The sequence below is a fragment of the Fundulus heteroclitus genome, chromosome 13 (assembly GCF_011125445.2).
Source record: "Fundulus heteroclitus isolate FHET01 chromosome 13, MU-UCD_Fhet_4.1, whole genome shotgun sequence".
NCBI lineage: Eukaryota > Metazoa > Chordata > Actinopteri > Cyprinodontiformes > Fundulidae > Fundulus > Fundulus heteroclitus.
This window is the reverse complement of record NC_046373.1, coordinates 36935419-36955876: the sequence shown is the minus strand read 5'-3', so window position 1 is coordinate 36955876 and position 20458 is coordinate 36935419. Positions and strand designations below refer to the sequence as shown.

Below are 20458 nucleotides of genomic sequence, written 5' to 3'. Positions count from 1 at the left end.
TTCATTAGATTCATGTAACCATGTTTCTGTTAAAAACATAACATCAAGATTATTGTCAATAATGAAGTCATTAATTAAAAGGGATTTTCCTGACAGAGATCTAATGTTTAATAAACCCAGTTTATATGATTTGGTGGTTGATGATGTCTCTGTGGCAGGTTGCATCTGACAGTTTATGACTTTTAAGTACGACTGATTATTCCTGTCTGTTTTCCTTTTGCTTTTCTTATTTCTGCCACGTATCATAACAGATATTCCATGTTCTCCGTCAGGAGGCCCAGGCTTATGCTGGTAGCGGTCTTGACTGATAAACGTACAGCCAGGGCCTGCTGCATATCACAAGGAAGTTATCCGAAGGTCCTCAGGACAGGCATGTTCTGTGATATGTAGAGGAGGAGGAGGATCTGGACCTCTGCGTCCTTTGGAAGATGCTGATTTAGTCACAGAACTGTGGTTTTCAGAATTAATATGTGGAGAGGATGTCAACCGTAGACCAATCTTAAGGACTTTGTTCATGGTGTGAGAAAAATCCAGGAAAGGAACCTCTGGGCTTTGTGGAGAAGAAGGCGAGGCGGGTGTAGTCTGGACCGGTGTTCGTGACGATGGAGGTTCTTGGTCCTGTCTTTGTCCTGCTGAGATCTGGGATGAATCCTCCTGTAATTCTGATGTAGCCTCTTTCTGTGTCATCTTTCTGGTCGTCTTTATCTTGGTTTGTTCGGGCTGCACTGGGCTTATCATTTGTTTTGGCACTGGATGTACTTTGTTTTGGGACAAAGCTGATGATGCATGGTTCACAGAATAGAAGATGTTTGAAATCAGTCGTTTTGCACCTGACCTATTTAGAGAGAAACCATCTCTGTTAAACAGATGTCTTCTTTCCCAAAAGATGTTAAAGTTGTCTATGAAGGTTACAGTTGTTTGTTTGCATGTTTTTTCCAGCCATTTGTTTAGCATCAGAATTCTGGAAAAAATCTCGTCTCCACAAGCCACGGGCGGGAGAGGGCCGCTGAGAAACACCTTGACATTTTTGCCATGAACTAAGTTCAACAGACGAATGTAATCCTCTTTCAATACTTCTGATTTTCTTATCCGGGAGACGTCGCCCAGGGCTTCAGCTTGTATTATGAGTTTTTCCAAGGTCGGGCGTTCTTTCAAGATCCTTGGAAGGATGTCTAATATATCAGACACCAGGCCACAGTTTGAATCGTTATAAATCAACACCTCTGTGTTTTTCTTGTTACAGAAATGTTTAATCCCACATACAGACCCACTGCATAAAATCAGGGTCCTTGGCCCCGTGAAATGTCCTTTCTCTGATGTATTAGAGCGAAAGTCGTTGACGTACCTCTGAGTGTTGCCATGATTCTCCTGGGTCACATTTTGGAGCGGAGCGAATCTGTTTCGTAAAGGAATTCCAGCATTTCCAGCAGGTTTACTCCTATCATTTGTTGTGGGAGCAGCCCGCTGTTGTTTCACTTGTCCTGGGACATCTCTCTGTAGTCTCGGCCAGTTTTCTTTGTCTAGGCGTGGAGTTCGTTGATCCTTTGGTCTTGCACCCTGAGTGATCCAGGGATTCTCATTTTCCTCAGGGATCTGTTTGTTCAGAGAGTTGCTGGGCTGGTGGTCCCCGTTTGGAGTCGCAGGCAGGGTTGTTTCATTTCCATACGCGCCGTTTACATCATAATTCAGTTCGAGTCGGCATATCTTCTGTTCTATAACAGCGATCTTCTGTAGAAGCGTGTGAAGCGTGTCAAGGTCCACTGTGGTGAAGGTAGGCATCTTTTCAAAATCAAAAATAAATAAAAAGAAAATAAATAAAAATAACTAAATCCAACTTTCTGTGGTTTTGGCAAAGAGATAAAAAGGAGATAAAAAGTAAAAAGCAGGAAAATGCAAGCAAGCAGGGAGCAGAGAAAAAAGCGTCCGAGCAGGCAGAGAGGCAGAGCACAGTCCGAGGAATGATGTAACCTCTGGCTGACTCGGGAAATTGATGTTCACACGATGGGGTATTGGCTGTCCTTTCAGGAGCAAGCCTCAGGTTTCTCTGGTTTCTTCTGATGACACTCCCTGATTGCAGTTGATTCTTATAGGATCTTTCCCCGATCTGCGATAACACACAGCCACATCTCCAAACAGTCTAAGGCGGGTTTGGCTGTATCTTCAATAAAGTCCCTAATTTTGAGCGTCTGTAGATCTTTGGCTGATCTGTTATAATTGATGCTTTGGTGTGCTTGCTTGTTCAGGAGCTCTCAACTCGAACAACCTTAGGTTTCAGCAAGCTTCGTTTTGTTGGTAACAATGTTTTAGTGCGCCGATTGAGCAGTCATTGTGCTGGACTGGTGTTTAGGCCCAGCGACGGTGTTTAACTGTGGTCCAGAAGAGACAGATGGGGGTCTGAGAAGGCATTGTTTGGCTCTCTTAAAGGCAGATTCCTCTTTACCATTATTCTGAGGGTAAACTGGAGCTGAGGTCTTGTGTTGATTACCCACAGTCTGCTAAACTTTTTGAATTCTTGAGACACATATTGTGGGCCCTTGTCTGAGATCACCTCATCTGGAAGTTGACGGGCAAAATGAGCTTTCAGTTTCTTTATCACCGTGGTTGATTTTGTGTCGACGAGGTAATCTATTTCCCAAAAATTTGAGAAATAATCCACTGTGGTGAGCCTGTGATGACCATGGCCTGTTTGGAACCTCATGTGGGACTAGCATTTCCTTTTGTTGTTTGTCATCCATGGACCGGCAAATATCACACTTTGCTACTGTTTGGTCTGATCATTCATGCCTAGCCAGAAGGCACCCTCTTTTGTCCTTCTAAGACATCCCTCAACACCCAGGTGGGATGCATTTACACGGTTAGGTGATTTCTGTTCTCATGGCATCCGGAATGACTGCACCATCGCCGCTATACTCCATCCCATGCTGGTGACTCAGTTCCTCTTGCAATGAAAAGTAAGGCCTGATTTCACTGGGTACTTACAGCTTGTTTTTTGGCCATCCCTGTGTCAGTGGGTTGATGAGAAGCTGGCGTGTGCTGTCCATTTCTGTGGCTGTCCTTGTCTCCTGCAATCTGTCTGCTGTGATTGGTAAATGCTTACCTTATTAACTGTTTCCAGCTCAGCTTCAACATGTGCATCCTCCAGAGGATAGGCTCTGCTGAGGGTGTCTGCCAGCATTAAATCCCTTCCAGGCACATACATGACTTCTACATCATATTTTTGTACACGCAGCATCATACTTTTGAGCCTTTTGGGAGCACCCAGTAAAGATTTTCACACTATAGTTTCTAATGGCTTGTGATCGCTCTCAATCGTCACTTTGTGGCCATATGTGTAATGATGAAATTTTTTCCAAGCCAAAGACCGTTGCCAGAAACTCCTTTTCTATCTGAGTGTAGCCTTGTTCTGTTTTTTAGTGCTCTGCTAGCAATAGTAACTGGCTTGCCAATCTGCATCAGTGCTGCACCTAAACCTTTGTCAGTATCACTCTGTGGTGTCAGCTCTTCCTCTGGGTTATAATATTTCAACACAGGGGCATTTTCTATTGTCATTTTCAGATTACGGAACACCTCCTCTTGTTCTGCATGCCAGATCCATGCACTATCTTTGTATGTTAGATCTTTAGCGTGTCAATTACTTAACCAAGTTTTGCCCTCATCTGTCAGATAACTAACTATAACTATCAGTCTTTGCACTGATTTTACGTCTGTATCTGCTCCACTGCACACACTTTTTCTGGGTCCGGTTGGAGTCTGTCTAATGTACGTAGTCTCCTTCTGTTTCAGTCAGATTTTTCTGCATTTGTGCCCCTCGTCTTTCTCCACCACCTGCTACCGGTGCTTGTCATCACCCCAGTTGACAGCATTGTGATCGGTTTCCTCCTCCTCTTTCACCCCCCCGTCCCTGTTTATTCAGCTCATCCTCCTAGTCCTTCTCCTTATCATCATGCTGCTCATCCTCATCCTTCTGTTCCTACTCCTTGCGGTACTCCTTGACGGCATTCTTCTCCTCGTCCTCCTCATCATCATCCTTCACCTCATTCTCCCTATCCTTATCCACCTCTTCAACCTCCTCCTACTCCTCAGGTACCCAGCTCTCCTCCCGCAGCTTGGGTGTACCTTGACTGCGAGGCCTACTTGATTGAGGCGGACGAGCAAGAGGAGATGGAGCTCAAAAACAGCAGAGGAGGAGCAGAAGAGAGAATGACAAAGACCACAGTGGCTACTACTACTATGGCAAAGAAGAAGAAGGAGAAGGATGCAGGGACAAAGGGGCGAACGAGGATGATCATGATCGGAATTTACCCACTCCCCGATAAATACGTCTTGCTCCTGCAGAGATATTTCAGCAGCTTTGGACATCTTAAAATTAATGATTAGTGTTTCAGCTTCTCTCTGTCCAGATCCCCACTTTGCCAAAAGTTGTCTGGACACAGCACACAGTACAGGTCCTATGTGTCAAAAAGGCCACTGCCTCAGCCCTTAGCACTTCATCGTAAAAAAAGTCTGCAACTGTGCACATGTTTTACTGTTCCAAATACTATGAGGTCATTAGTGTGGCATGGACCCATTCACCTTGTTATGGGCAGTGTGCCAGGTTGTATGTCTGGTCCTACAGTTTCAACTACTACTCTGTTCATTTGTAGTTGGTGCTTGGCTCCTCTGACATTAGTGGATAAGCATTGTAGGCCTGTGTTTTGACCAATATGTTTCCTCATTTTGTCCAATATAATGTCTAAAAACAGTTATTGCAAGTTGTGCAGAGAGGTAAATTCCCTGCAGTCCTGTTTGATGGAACTACCCCTTGTAAGAAAGTCCTTTATAATCAAGATTTTCTGGCTATGGATCAAGCACACCATATAGAGCGTCTTAAGGATAATTTCTGCCATGATGATACAGCTTATTGGTTTCAGTGACACTCCCATCAGGTGTAGAACATAGTGCATCCACATCCATTTATGAAAGTGGACTTTTTCTCAAGTACTATTTCTTTGTCAGAAAAGTGCAGCAACTAACCAAACTGTCAAGCAAAACCGATACCATGAAAATAGTTGTGTTTAATGAACATCACATAAACATACAAGCAGGGATAACCTAAAGATATTAGTGATGCTGCACTGGTTGGTGGAAGGGGACCAAAAATCTCATTCTGTTTTTGGCCACGTGGAACCTTAAACTTGCTCTGCTTGCCTCCCACTTATACAGACAAAAATAAAACACCAAATAATAACAAAGATAAATCTTTCAAAAGTAGCCGTATAAAATGACTCTGAGCTTCACTGAAGACAAACAACGTTCAAACCCCTTTAAGGCACATATTGACAGTTTTTAGAATCCACCTAAACACATTAAAACAAATATAAAATATTGGTCTGAGTAACCCATCCCCTCCCCCCCCACCCGGCCCACACACACACACACACACACACACACACACACACACACACACTCCGTCTGAAAGTGTTTCAGAAGCTGAAAAGCTCCTGCTTGTATGCCTTTAGAAACAATGAGTGAGGTTAATTTAGGAGGTCCGATTTAGTTGATCAGTGAAGTCAGGATGTTTAGCCTCCGTAATGCTAGAGCAGCATGGACTTCATGGTGCATATCTAAAAAGTTCTATGAACTGCTGCTGAGTCTTCGGCGCAGCAGAGATGCAGGATTGCTCTCTGTATCCTCTGTGTCACTTTCACATTGTCTCTGCAGAAAAGCACAGTTTGAGCACAATTTATGAGAGTGGTAGAAACACTGGCATATGATACACTTACAAAATGCAAAGAAAGAGCTCTAGTCCAAAATGTTCACCTTTTTTATTTTAGATAGAGATGGTCTGTCAACCAAAACTCCATAAAAAACACATTATTAAACAGTTTATTAATATTCATAGCACAGATTTGATCCAGATAACACATGATATTGGTTAGCACTGCTGAAAGGAAGTTCTAGTACCCAGGGGCCCATTTGCAGTAGACTGGTTACAGCTCTAAACTGGTGCCAGTGCTTGCTTAGCTGGAAAAGCTGCTTCATGACCCTAATGTGCTTCTTCTTTAGACACTTATTTGTATGGTTTTGCTATTAAAATCTAAAAAGCCTCTTTTGGTCTTCATCTTGGACTGTAAAATAAGACATTATTTTACAGGCCAAGGCCAGAACATTTTACACTACATGGGTCTGTCCATCAGCCACTGAGCATGATAGTCACCTTTAGCAGAGAAACCGCCCCCAAAGTGTCTTACCCCCAGATTCCACTTCCTCCGCTCCTGCACTTTTCCACTTCGTTCCAGACCGCCTCCATGAGTCTGAAAAGCAACGCCTACTGCATTCGCAGTTACGCTGTCTTGCTCCACTCTCAGTTCCTTGAAGCTCGTGTAGAGCATATGCAAGACGTATGAGTTCACGCCATAAAAAGAGGATATAAAGCTCCTGAGATTGCCATAAGGCGTTTAGTGTCACTTCTTGTTTTCTGTTGGTGCGCCATGGATTGTGTTTGGTCTCTCAATTTGCTCTTAAATCTCTTTGCTGTGACATCTCTCTCTTTCCAACGCATAAGCACATTTAAAACACATTTTCTGTTGCTGCACTTCATGTTTGGGTACTCCTCTTGTTTCACACAGTGAACATACGGGGTAATCAGAGCTCTGATTACCCCGTATGTTCCTAACAGAGCACTTCGCTCTCAGACTGCAGGTCTGCTGGTGGTTCCTAGAGTCTCTAAAAGTAGAATGGGAGGCAGATCCTTTAGCTATCAGGCTCCTCTCCTGTGGAACCAACTCCCAGTTTTGGTCCGTGAGGGTGTTGTCATTAAACTAGTCATTAATGACTCACTAGTGTAGTCATTAAGACTAGGCTTAAAACTTTCCTTTTTCACAAAGCTTCTAGTCAGAGTGGCTTAGGTTACCCTGAACTATCTCTATAGTTATGCTGCTATAGGTTTAGCCTATTGGAGGACATCAGGATCTATTTTTCCTCACTCTGCTGAGTTCTCCTACTGCTCTCCAATTTGCATTGTTTATTGTTATTTCAATATTTAACTTTTTGTTCTCTGTCATTTTTCTCTTCATGGCAGGTACATCTGGTCTGGTGTTCTGTTAGCTGTGACATCATCAGGGGAGGCAGATCATCTGCTATCACCATATAACTGGATCAATGTGAGCTTCTGTGCTTTCTGTGTCTCTGCTATGTCTTTTCTAACCCCCAGTCGGTCGCGGCAGATGACCGTTCACACTGAGCTATTTTTACTTCCATCAAGTATGGGTGAGAACATTGGCCACCAAAACCTTGTATGTTTTTGTATTTAAAATAATTAAATTTTTTAACTTAAGTTAAAAGACATTTCAACCCATACTTCACCTCCATTTTATGGGAATTTCAGTAGAAAATATTGGGCTGGAGTACCGGAAGGAACAGAAAATAAACTTGTTCCGTATTTTGATGGTGAAGAATGGAGAGTTTGTCCACTGACGGTGACACTCGGAGAATGTGTAATGGTTCTCATTAATTAAAATAACGTCGTAGTTGCTCCGTCTGACGGACCTGCACGTATATAAACGGAACGGAGCGGACATGGAAGATGTGGAATTTGGGGGATATTTCCACATCGGGGCTTGACTTGGAGGATGCTGCTGTTCATGTCAACATTTCTCAACATTGTTGAGTCAGGATAACACCAAGGGCTTAAACTTTCTCCAAAACCTTTTCTAAATCATTCCAATGATCACCTGTCTTCTTAAACCAGTCAGGGATATGGGCAGCCATCACATTATTAAGAAGCTCCACCCTATACTTGTGGCTGATCACTTACCCTTCTCGTGGTCACCTTCACCCCATAAGGCATGATTTTGGATGAAGTTTGTTTTTATTTTATATTCCTCCAATTTCTAAATAGTCACATCAACAACTGTCTGTGTTCCAGGGGACATCCTGACACTGGGAAAGCTAGAATTCTGGTTGGATTAAAGGGTTAAACTCTTGTTTGACTTAATGGCATTTAAACTAATTTGTAAGTTTTACTTTATGCATTTTTATGGATTTTCTTATTGAAAACCTGTTTCTCTCAATTCAAATGAAACCAGCATAAAATTAGAGAAACTGAACTTGTTTGTATCTTCTGTACCACTTTACAATAAGGCTCCCTTTATAGAGGCTTTTAAATGGTTTGTAGACATATTGTAATTTATTCTGATAACACCATATAAATAATTAATAACTGTTTATTTTGCATTAATAAAGGGTCAGATAGTCAGTCAAATCTATATTTGGCAAAATGTTTCAAATTCTATATATTTTGTCTAGATCTGCTATAATAAATATTTCCGTCTTAAGTGCAACCTTGTAAGCTCAATAAGCATTTGTAGACATAATTCTGTAACATGTAATACTCTACTTTATCACTGCATTATAAACACCCACAACTATCAGGGAGCCTTATGTATACCATGACACCTTTCATTGATGATTGATAAACATTTATAAATGCCTAGAGGGGGTGTTATTGTAAGGTGTACACCATGACTGTCAGGATGCAGCGTGAGGGCTGCATGCTGAGCCTCTCTCCCTCTCTCTCGTTAATGCGCAGCCTGATGAGTTCCACCTGTCAGGCTGCAATTAACCCGCAACTGCCTCCACCTGGTCCCACCCCTATTTAAGCATACCTCTCTCTGCTCTCGTTGCCGGCCCGTAGTGTTCACTCCCGTTCAGTCTCAGTCTGTTTCATCCTCTGTTGCGCCTCTGTCCAGAGATCTTCCCACGTCTGGTTGCCAGAGTTCCTGCACCCGCACCAATCTGCACCTCCAAGAATCCTCTCAGCTACACGGTGAAGTCTACAGCAGCCTCAACGGTCTTCAACTCTGCAGCTCTGCCTCAACGGTCTTCAGCTCTGCAGCTCTGCCTCAACGGTCTTCAGCTCTGCAGCTCTGCCTCAACGGTCTTCAGCTCTGCAGCTCTGCCTCAACGGTCTTCAGCTCTGCAGCTCTGCTCAACGGTCTTCAGCTCTGCAGCTCTGCTCCAAGGACTTCTGCTCTGCAGCTCTGCTCCACGGTCTTCAGCTCTACAACTCCGCTTCACGATCTTCAGCTCAGCAACTCAGCTCCTCGGTCTTCAGCTCTGTAACTCTGCTCAACGCCTTCAGGTCCTTCGCTCCCGAGTCACCTCCGGGTCAGTCTCCCCGTGTTCCTCCTGCCAGCCAGCTTCCGCACCCTTCACCTCCGTCCATAAGACTCTGGTTCCTCTCGTCATTCACCCATCATTCTGTACAATAAAACTCACTTCAAGATCAAGCTCTGTGTGTGCGTGCTGTGTCCGGGTTCATCCAAAGACAAATCATGACAATTACGGGCCGGCCAAAGGATGAACCCGAGCACGCACAGAGCCTAGGTGCGGAAGCTGGTAGGATCCGCCCCACCTCAGTTCCTGTCTGCGTGCTCAACTTCCTGTCCGCGTCTCAAGATCCCCGCTCTCGACTTCCTGTCTGTGTCTCCAGTTCCTGCCTGCGATCCCTAGTTCCTGTCTCCATGCTCTAGTTTCTGCCTTAGATCTTTAGTTTCCTAGTTTAGCTTTATTTTCCGGATTTGTTTTCCAGATTCTCGTTCTTAGTTAGACATCTAGTTCTCCAGTTTCAGTTGTTGTTGTTTTGAGTTATTTTGACCCCGAGGTTTTGAGTTACTCAACATTCTTTGGTTTTACAGTTTTCCAGTGTTCCTTTAGAGTTCTTTTGTTTGGTTGTTCTGCTTTCAGAAAATTCATATAGGTTTAACCATGGTTTTGGTTACCCTAGGATCTTTTGTACTTTAGAATTATTTAGGAGTTTTTTTTTGTTTTCTTTAGAGTAGTTGAGTTTCTGTTTGTTTTGGGTTTAATTTTCTTTCTGCTCAGTTCTATTGTTCTAGGTTTACCTTTAGTCTTGCGTTGTGCATCTAAATTCTAGTTATTTACCTTAGATTTCCTGTTTTTCCCGTGTTCTTAATTCTAGCTTTAGTTATCTAGTTTTTCATTTGTTTTAGCTGAACCAGCCCTCGTCTTCCTGTTTTTGCTTTGTTTTATAGTTTAGTTCTAGGTTTCGGTTCCCCTCCGAGTTTTCTGGTTTATTTGGTTTTCTCGTCTAGCCCCTGTAGTTCCTCTCGAGTCCTGTCTTAGTCCCATAACCTCTGTCTTAGTCCCGTAGCCTCTGTCTTAGTCCCGTAGCCTCTGTCTTAGTCCCGTAGCCTCTGTCTTAGTCCCGTAGCCTCTGTCTTAGTCTCGTAGCCTCTGTCTTAGTCTCGTAGCCTCTGTCTTAGTCTCGTAGCCTCTGTCTTAGTTTAGTAGTCCCTGTCTTAGTGTAGTAGTCCATTGTTTCCCTAGCCTAGTCCTCTTGTTTGGTCTCCTTCTGTGGTTAGGCGCTGCCAGAGCTCTCCGGCGCTTCTAGTCGCCGGCTGAGCCCTCTGGCGCACCCGCCTGTTGCTGCCCAGCGCATGCAAGCCGCCACCAGAGCCCTCCGGCGCTCCCATGTCGCCGGCTGAGCCTCTGGTGCGATCGGCCAGTTGCTGCTCGGCGCATTCCCTGTTCCCTGGCGTGTTAGGACGCCCTCTGTTCGTGTTCCCTGGCGTGTTAGGACGCCCTCTGTTCGTGTTCCCTGGCGTGTTAGGACGCCCTCTGTTCGTGTTCCCTGGCGTGTTAGGACGCCCTCTGTTCGTGTTCCCTTGCGTGTTAGGACGCCTTCGTTCTTGCTTCCCCTGACGTTCCCATACGTCAGTTTTTTCTCCAGGGGTAACCATACACCAGTTGTGCTCCAGCGTTTCTATACGCTGTAGAGCCCTAGTGTCATGGCCCGCCTGTACCTTCCTCTGGCGTTTCCACACGCCTGTCCTCTTCCCTGGCTTTTCTGTATGCTAGTTGTGTTCCACCGTTTCCGTACGTTGTTGAACCCTAGCATAGCAGTATGCCTATACCTTCCCCTTGGCGCTGTGTGCGGCCGTTCTGCCTCGGCGTTTACCTCACGCCCCGGCAATCTTACCCTTATGCTCCGGCGTTTCCCACACGCCCCGGCGATCTCTTCCCTTGCGCCCCGGCGTTTCCCACACGCCCTGGCGATCCCTACTCTAGCGCCCCGGCATTTCCCTCACGCCCCGGCGAGTTACTTACCCTTGCGCCCCGGCGTTTTCCTCACGCCCCGGCGAGTTTCCCCTTTGCGCCCCGGCGTTTCCCTCACGCCCCGGCGAGTTGCTTCCCTTGCGCCCCGGCGTTTCCCTCACGCCCCGGCGAGTTACTTACCCTTGCGCCCCGGCGTTTTCCTCACGCCCCGGCGAGTTGCTTCCTTTGCGCCCCGGCGTTTCCCTCACGCCCTGGCGATCTCGTCCCTTGGGCCCCAGCGCTTCCCTCACCCTCCGGCGTACCTTCCCCTTGGCGTTCCCATACGCCCGTTCCTTGCTCCTGGCGTTTTCGCACGCCCTTTCCTTTCCCCCGGTGTCTCTGTACGTTAGTGGTGCTCCAGCGTTTCCTTGCGCTGTTGAGCTCCGACGTGTCAGTCCGCCTGTCCTTTCCCCCTTGGCGTTCCCATACGCCCGTCCCTTGCCCTTGGCGTTCCCATACGCCCGTTCCTTGCCCTTGGCGTTCCCATACGCCCGTTCCTTGCCCTTGGCGTTCCCATACGCCCGTTCCTTGCCCTTGGCGTTCCCATACGCCCGTTCCTTGCCCTTGGCGTTCCCATACGCCCGTTCCTTGCCCTTGGCGTTCCCATACGCCCGTTCCTTGCCTTTGGCGTTCCCATACGCCCGTTCCTTGCTCTTGGCGTTTTCGCACGCCCTTTCCTTTCCCCCGGTGTCTCTGTACGTTATTGTGCTCCAGTGTTTTCTTGCGCTGTTGAGCTCTGACGTGTCAGCCCGCCTGTCCTTTCCCCCTTGGCGTTTCATACGCCCGTTACCTTCCTTAGCGCTGCTGTTGGCCCGTTCCTTCCCCTTTGGCGTTGTGTACGCCCGTTCCTTCCCCTTTGGCGTTGTGTGCGCCCGCTCCTTCCCCTTTGGCGTTGTGCGCGCCCGTTCCTTGGCGTTTCCATACGCCCGTTCCTTCCCTTTGGCGTTTCCTTACGCCCGTTCCTCCCCCTTGGCGTTTCCGTACGCCCGTTCCTTGGCGTTTCCGTACGCCCGTTCCTTGGCGTTTCCGTACGCCCGTTCCTTGGCGTTTCCGTACGCCCGTTCCTTGGCGTTTTCCGTACGCCCGTTCCTTGGCGTTGTGTACGCCCGATCCTTCCCTTTTGGCGTTGTGTACGCCCGCTTTTTCCCCCGGCGCTGTCAAGCGCTTGCTCTTTCCCCCGGCGCTGTCAAGCGCTCGGACCTTTCCCTGATGTGCCACGCCCTAGTCGTGCTCCGGCACATCAGTGTTTTTAGCTCCTTGGGTTTCCCCCGTGATCTCCAGCTCCTTGGTCCCCTAGTGTTCTCTAGCTCCTTGGTTCCCTAGTGTTCTCTAGCACCTTGGTCCCCTAGTGTTCTCTAGCTCCTTGGTCCCCTAGTGTTCTCTAGCTCCTTGGTCCCCTGTATTCTCTAGCTCCTTGGTTCCTAGTGTTCTCTGACCCCTTTAGTTCCCCTAGTGTTCTCTGACCCCTTTGGGTCCCCTAGTGTTCTCTGGTCCTTTTGGTTCCCCTAGTGTTCTCTGGTCCCTTTGGTGCTTGCTGGCTTTTTGGTCTCTCAGTTTGACTCTTGCCCGCCTTCCTAGGCCCCCTCCACCCACCCAGCGTGGAGATTCTGGGCCGTCCGGTGTCCGGCCTTGGGGGGGGGGGGGGTACTGTCAGGATGCAGCGTGAGGGCTGCATGCTGAGCCTCTCTCCCTCTCTCTCGTTAATGCGCAGCCTGATGGGTTCCACCTGTCAGGCTGCAATTAACCCGCAACTGCCTCCACCTGGTCCCACCCCTATTTAAGCATACCTCTCTCTGCTCTCGTTGCCGGCCCGTAGTGTTCACTCCCGTTCAGTCTCAGTCTGTTTCATCCTCTGTTGCGCCTCTGTCCAGAGATCTTCCCACGTCTGGTTGCCAGAGTTCCTGCACCCGCACCAATCTGCACCTCCAAGAATCCTCTCAGCTACACGGTGAAGTCTACAGCAGCCTCAACGGTCTTCAACTCTGCAGCTCTGCCTCAACGGTCTTCAGCTCTGCAGCTCTGCCTCAACGGTCTTCAGCTCTGCAGCTCTGCCTCAACGGTCTTCAGCTCTGCAGCTCTGCTCAACGGTCTTCAGCTCTGCAGCTCTGCTCCAAGGACTTCTGCTCTGCAGCTCTGCTCCAAGGACTTCAGCTCCGCAGCTCTGCTCCACGGTCTTCAGCTCTACAACTCCGCTTCACGATCTTCAGCTCAGCAACTCAGCTCCTCGGTCTTCAGCTCTGTAACTCTGCTCAACGCCTTCAGGTCCTTCGCTCCCGAGTCACCTCCGGGTCAGTCTCCCCGTGTTCCTCCTGCCAGCCAGCTTCCGCACCCTTCACCTCCGTCCATAAGACTCTGGTTCCTCTCGTCATTCACCCATCATTCTGTACAATAAAACTCACTTCAAGATCAAGCTCTGTGTGTGCGTGCTGTGTCCGGGTTCATCCAAAGACAAATCATGACAATGACATAAAGTAGAATAATACATGGTATAGAATTATGTTTATAAATGCTTATTGAGCTTACAAGGTTGTAAAAATAGATGCCAAATAGAGAGCTTAAAATAGATTTGGCTCACTATTTGGCAAAAAAACATTCAGTCTTGTCTCTTTTTTGTCTATTGAATGCATAATAAAGAGTTATTAATATTTATAAAGTGTTTACAGATTAATTAAGAACAAATCTACAACCCATTTATAAGCCTCTATAAAGGGAGCCTTATTCTAAAGTGTTCCCATATCTTCCAATGAAAAGAAGTGGCTTTTCATTTCTTTGTGACTGAATAGAATTATAATATCAAGAGGGGATTAATTAGTGTAAATATTTTTGTCATAACATAACTACTGCAATAAAATCTATATCCTGTATAACAGCAAAAAATGTCATAAAAACATGGACAAGAGTTTCAGTAACTTGTGACAAGTTGCTATTTCCATAGCGTTGGAGGTAATGATTGGGGATGTTTAGAAGACGTCAACAAAGCTGTTCTCAGGCCAAATAGTGGAATGGAAGATTAGAAAATAGTTTTAGTCAAGCGTGCTCTCACCTGTAATGGATCTGGATGTGAGGTGCCCCTACAAAGCAGTCTCAAATTGACAAGCCGGTTACACATCAACACCATGTTGTAGGACATCTGAAGAAGGGTTAGAATTTAGAGTTAAGAAATGCTTAAAAATCAGGTTTTGCACATTGCATCCGTTGTGCAATATACTATATGAGGTATAGTTCCATAACCTTGTATTTTCTTCTAAATGAAGAACTATTCGGTTTGCAAATGATTAACTTATTTAGTCTAAAGAGAAAATTATTTCAGGAAATACTTATTAAACAACTACTTGAACAATGTTACAAAATCTTGTGTGGGTCGGTGTTACTTCATTAACTGTGACATAGCAGTTTTTAATATTAGGCAATGTTAAGATTAGGCAGGACACAAAAAAAGAGATGACTTGTGTTGTGAATTGCCGCTAAATAAATAAAATTGAATTGAATTACTGACAGCTCAAAAGGCTTAGGAACTAGTAAAAAAACTCCCACTGGTCCCACCATATCTATACCTTAACATCAGTGACGTTTCAGTACAAAAGCAGAATACACCACAGAGGAAAAGTGTCTGTTGTGTAAAGAGTATAATGATCATAATGGATTGGAAAGAAGATGCATGTTTATGGCCTTTCCTTGTCAAATGCCTCAAAGGTGGAAGCATCAGATTCTAAATACATACCAGAGATCTACCATATCTACTATAGCAGGAAAAGACCTCTGGATCTATGCCACAAAGCTCAAGATTTCTTAAAAAGTTTGGTGCATTTGGCACTTAAAGTCAAATGGTTCACCAGTGTCCTATGAAATAATGTGTCAACACTTCATCCTTGCCTATCCAAATCAAGATATTCCCAGTTTCAGGCTCCATTCTCCTTAGGAGGAAGAGGGAGGATTCTATCTATCCATCCTGGCAGACTGAAAGAAAAAATCCCTTCCCAGTGACACTCTCCAGCTCATTCTGGGGGATCCCAAGGTTTTTCTAGGCCAGAAGTTATTGTCCCTCCAACAAGTTCTGCACCCTCCCTGATGTCTCCTCCCACTGGGACATACCAGTGCAACCAGCAAAGGGAGGCACAGAGTAAGCAACTTGATCAGATGCCCCAACCAACTCAATTGACTCAACTCCATTACAGAGGAGCAGTGGCTCTACTCCAAGCTCTCTCTGGATAATGGAAATCCTCACTCGATCCCTAAGGCTAAAGCCAGCCACCCTAGGGAAGAAGGTCATTTCAACTGGTTTCATCTGAGGTCTGGTTCTTCAGACATCAAAAGATGTCAGCTGATCAACATGTGGGTTAGAACGACATTTTGTTCTCAGGCTTGATCCAGAAGACTTTCTTCCAGACCCATTTCTGTGGGTCAAGAGAAGGATAAGGAAATAACACATTACTCACATCATGTGTTTTGGTTTTGATTGATATTTGAAATCAAGCTTTCATTGCCACCCCTACTCATGTGTTGCATCTTCTTTATTGTATTGCAGATTGTTATAGAACAAACACGAAATGCTTAGAAAAAACATTTCAAGGTTACTATAACTCTTCAAACACACCTTCCATTTCCTTTTGGCGTTAAACTTTTTAAAGCTCTTTATATTGATTGAGGATCGGCTTCTTGTGGCTGCTTGTGTGCGAGTGATGGGCTACAAAAAGATAACAACAGATATGTTAATGTCTCTGAACAATTAAAGTCATCTGTTTAACATTGTAAACCGTGCTGATCAGGGAAAGAAATAGTTGTTGAAACCTTTATCCATGGGTGAAGAAGACATTCTTCAGCCGTCATTCTTTCACTGAAACATACAATAACACAAAATCCTGAATGGCTGACAGCAATTAGAAACTTAATTTGTAATGATTGTTATTAAAGTATACACCATGCCAAACTGTAGCATTCTATTACCCCAGCCTTTACCCATTTTCAATTAAGCCGATCATGTCTTGATGCATTTCAATAGGAAGAAAATAGGTAGAAAAATTTTTTTGTAGGTCCTCTGGACGGGTTCTTCTTTGTAGAAACGTTTTGTCACTTCTCTAAGAGACTTCTTCAGTCAGAGAAGTTGAAGCTATAGTTGGCAATCCTTTTCAGAAATACTATACTGGGTAAAATTGTCCTATCTTGAAACTAGTCAATACATTATTCAGAAAAAGGAGGTTAAAAATTGATCTCTGTGGGTGCACGGAATCTCTACTTGGGGATTGGCTTGCTTAGCCCAATCTGCAACGCCGATAGGGTGGGGAAGGCGCAAATCAGCTCAGATCTTCAACTACGTCAGGTCAGAAGCAGGACTGGGTAAATACCTCTTGCCCCCCCCCCAATGAGCGGAAGTGCAGGTAAGACTGACCTGCACATGTGGGGAGGCCTTCCCTTTGCATTGTGGAGCAACATAGTTTAATGGTAACAATTAAAACTGGTTGTTCACGTGCAAAAGAGGACCCTCAGCCTACCAACCCATTGTTAGTGCTCTGATGGCCATTTATCCACCCCATCCACCCTTGTTTAATAAGATTTCTTTTCACAGAATAGCTTCTTTTACTCCCCTCTCAAACCAACATTCCAGTCCAGGATGAGACTTCTGGCCTGCAGATGAGTGTAAACCACCGAATCTTGACCTGATGATGTGGGCCAGTGCCTGCTTTGTTTCCATGATGTAGAACTGATCACAGTCCTGCTGGCACTTATCGGAATAAATAGCATTGCTCTGCTTGAGCCGGGGAGCCGAATCTTTGGACTGAACTATTCTTTGCCCTAATGTGTTTTGGGGTTTAAAGCCACTGGGACGTCATGTTTAGAAGCATCCCAGTTTCTCTGAAATCCCGCAACATGTCATCCTCCATCATGGTCTGGGTCTGGGTTAGGGGTCCTCCTTTTCCCCTGATGGCTGGCTGGAGTCCTGTTTGGGTTCCTTCTCTGCTTTGAGGAAAGCCCAGTTAGGATAATCACATTGCATTTTTCACATCACATTTTTAACTGTCCTTCATCCAAGATTGAAATCTCACAGTCCAGGAAAACCCATCTGCCATCGGTTCAGGTATGTTGATGACACCTGGGATAAATTTAATATATAAGGAAATCACATCAACTGTGTGGATAAAGATGTAAAGTTCACACAAGAGGATGTAAAAAATGGGGTGGAGGCCTGTGGGTCTAATTGTCCCCTTCTCAATATGCTGTTATTTTGAGCATGACTCAGCTTTGATTGTCAGCCTTAAACTTGATTATCCTCTATGCACTGTGCTTAAGGCTGAGTTTACCTCCAACTCTACAGACTGAAGGAAGTCTCTTGGAGAAGAGATGAAACATTTCAACAAAGAACATCCTGTCCTTTCAAAAACGACATCATCGAAGGCTTTTTATTTGGAGGCTTATTATGATTTCGGAAGAATCTTTAGAAAAGTGTAATTTCTCTTTTCATCCTGTTAGTGAATCTTCATTTTGGTTAAAGTTTATAAATATATATATATATATATATATATATATATATATATATATATATATATATATATATATATATATATATAATCAGTCAGACACACTTGTCCCTGTGGCGAGTCAGACTCAGGAGTTGGAATTGGGAGCATTGATCGACAGTGTTTAGTTTGTTACTGCTTTAAACGTTCATGTTCCCCACACCTAGCCCTGCCTCTCAGGGTCTCTTGGCAGTGCCCACTTTTGTGGAACTTTTCAAAATTTGTCACTCTGAGGTGAGTTACACTTTAAAATGTTTTTTTGTGTGTAAAATAAATAACATTGAGCAATTCCAGTTACTTTATCTGGAAGTTTATGTCATTTATTGTTTGGCTTATAGTTATTTGTTTGACTATACAACATACAATTGCGAGGATTTTCAAAATGCACAAACCTTTTGGAATTATAAAGAAGCTTTTGGAAAAATTGGTTACATATTTGGACTCTCTTCTTGGTCATGACATAGGAAGTTCATATAAATAGGTTTCTTTCCTGACCTGACCTTCAAGAATGAAGCAGGAATTTTCAGGTTCAGGGGGTAGGCCATATGTTGCTGTGAATGAGTGCAGATTCTGTTTGAATGCAATTGATAACAACTTGTTGTTCTTTTTTCTCTGCCATAGCTGAATGGTAGCACAAATAAGTTCAACAATTCTATTTACTTTTTGCAGGCTGCTTTTCTGTTATTTATGCTTATAAACTGGCAGCATGTGTCCCCCCTTCATTGTTATCCTAGGCTGGAGGTGTGTTTCCTGTATTGTTAGAAAAGTTAAAATTTGATGTCTATAAAACTTCAAACATGCACATGAGAAATACTGTGGCCATATTACATACTTGGGATTTTTTATCAAAAGTTTCATGATGAAATCTTTGGCCATGGAGCTGGTCATGCTGAAGTATTGCTTATCGAACTGATAATTGGTAGCAATGACGTTCCTCAGAGTCTCTTCATCAGTGTCACCTTGGAACGGAGACAAACCGCTCAATCTGAGGAGAGAGAGCACATTGGATTAGAGAGATTATTTCATGTGCATATCCCAGTTTATTCATTCAAAGTGCTTCTGTGGCTTTATTTAAGTTATGTTTCCTTGGTCACAGGATGTCAACCATGGGGCTCACATTTCAGAGCAATATTTAATTAATCCTTGTTGTCAGGGCTCTACGGGTGGCCATCCTTCTTTATGAGTTAAAAGTCTGTGTGTCTCCATGGCTTCTCCTCCAGTTAGGAGGGGCAGAGGATATAAGCTCTCTTCCTACAGTTCTCCGTTCTCCGTTTCATTTGACTTTGTCCTACTAACGCTTAAGCTGTCTATCTAACAGCAACCAGCAAGCTCCTCTACCAAACCTGTGAGGCTCTAGTGAACTCCATTCCCAAGACTGTCAAGGAGGTTCTGGACAATAATTGCACCCACACAAGATATTCCCACTTTTGGCCATTTTCCCTTAGTGGTGTACTCACTTTTGTTTCCAGTGGTTTAGACATTAATGGCTGTATTTTGAGCTGTTTTGAGTGGACAGCAGGTTTATACTATTATTCAAGCTGTAAACGCTATATATATTTATTCATATAGCCCTTTACAACAACCAGACAGCAAAAATACTTTACAATAAAATCATAAAATGATTCAAAACATTTTTGTAAATAATAAGTTATTTACATAAATGTGAGAGGTGTACTCACTTTTGCTAGATGCTGTAGGTTCTCTCCAATATCTGAGAAAAATGTTATTTTACCTTACTTATTTACTTTTCATTTCGCCTACCTTTGCCATCCTCCCTGACTCCGTGCTGTTTGAGACTGACCGACATGAGGTGGCTGAAGTTAGCCTCCAACCCGTAGCGTGAGTAAAGGGCAATTGCACTGCTTCTAAAGAATCTGAAGTATGTCTGATGAGCTCAAGCTCATGATCTAGGACAGGGATGCCGAAGCCCAGTACAGCAAAGCTATTATCCTGCAACCTTTAGATGCCTCCCTTCTCCAACACACCTGAATCAAATAAACAGCTCATTTTCAGGCTTCCGCAGATAATGCTGATGAGGAAATTCAGCCATTTGAGTTAGATAGCTACAGATCAAAATTCAATCTGATGATCTGTGTCCTGTGTCATGTATAAACAGTGGAATACAAAGTGTACACCTGCTGCAGGTACTTACAAGTCACCCAATACAAAAACTCACAGTATATAGGTAATAACTCCAATGCTCCTGAAGAAACAGAAACACAAGGTACAGTCAACGATTTGGAGATCAGTTTTAACAGGAAACTTCATTTAAAAGAGAATGATATTAATAATAATAATAATTATTATTATTATTAGAAGTAGTGGTAGTAGTAGTATGTGAACCTTTCCACAATTGTGTTCCAAATGTAACAAAGATCCATATTTACATAAGGAGAAGGTCTGGTCTAAGCATCAACATGGACTGTATAAAAGGTCATTGAGTGTAGATTCTCACCACATGTCTGCTGCTGGGCCGAGAGGCTCATAGTTTATCACCTCAGGTGCTAAAAGACAAACAGAAATCTCCGTTAAACTGGTGAATACTGAAGTCTAAAAACTGATCTTACCTGCAGTAAGAAGATTGAAACACCTCTTATACATTCTTTAAACCTTTCCTGAGGAGCTTTTAACTATCTATATTAACAGTCTTATTCTAAATAGTCGGTTGCAGATTACTGAGCTAATGTCTACACGGGTGTCCTAACATTCCACCTTGCTGCTTGGTTTCATTCCTTAAAATGTAAATATAAGAACAAAAAACAAGATTGCATTTAAAGCCAGTATAGCGGGAAATCCCTCTCCCCATAATCTGACCCAGCCCTTCACTGACAAAAGCATGAATGCAGATA

At 44.3% G+C, this 20458-nt stretch overlaps 1 protein-coding gene across 2 annotated transcripts in view; it reads right to left on the bottom strand.

Moving 5' to 3' along the window:
* Nucleotides 1-5034: 5034 nt before the first annotated feature.
* The window catches only part of si:dkey-240h12.4 (death-associated protein kinase 2), a 48318-nt gene continuing 32894 nt past the window's right edge, over nt 5035-20458 (bottom strand). For both annotated transcript variants that reach the window (XM_036145655.1, XM_036145654.1), the window contains 7 exons: nt 20065-20113; nt 19786-19812; nt 18442-18594; nt 15886-15931; nt 15692-15781; nt 14141-14227; nt 5035-5694 (listed from right to left, as the gene is read on the bottom strand). In XM_036145655.1, coding sequence (XP_036001548.1) covers nt 5614-5694; nt 14141-14227; nt 15692-15781; nt 15886-15931; nt 18442-18594; nt 19786-19812; nt 20065-20113 — 533 coding nt within the window. In that variant the 3' untranslated portion in view covers nt 5035-5613. The remainder of the gene's footprint in view (nt 5695-14140; nt 14228-15691; nt 15782-15885; nt 15932-18441; nt 18595-19785; nt 19813-20064; nt 20114-20458) is intronic.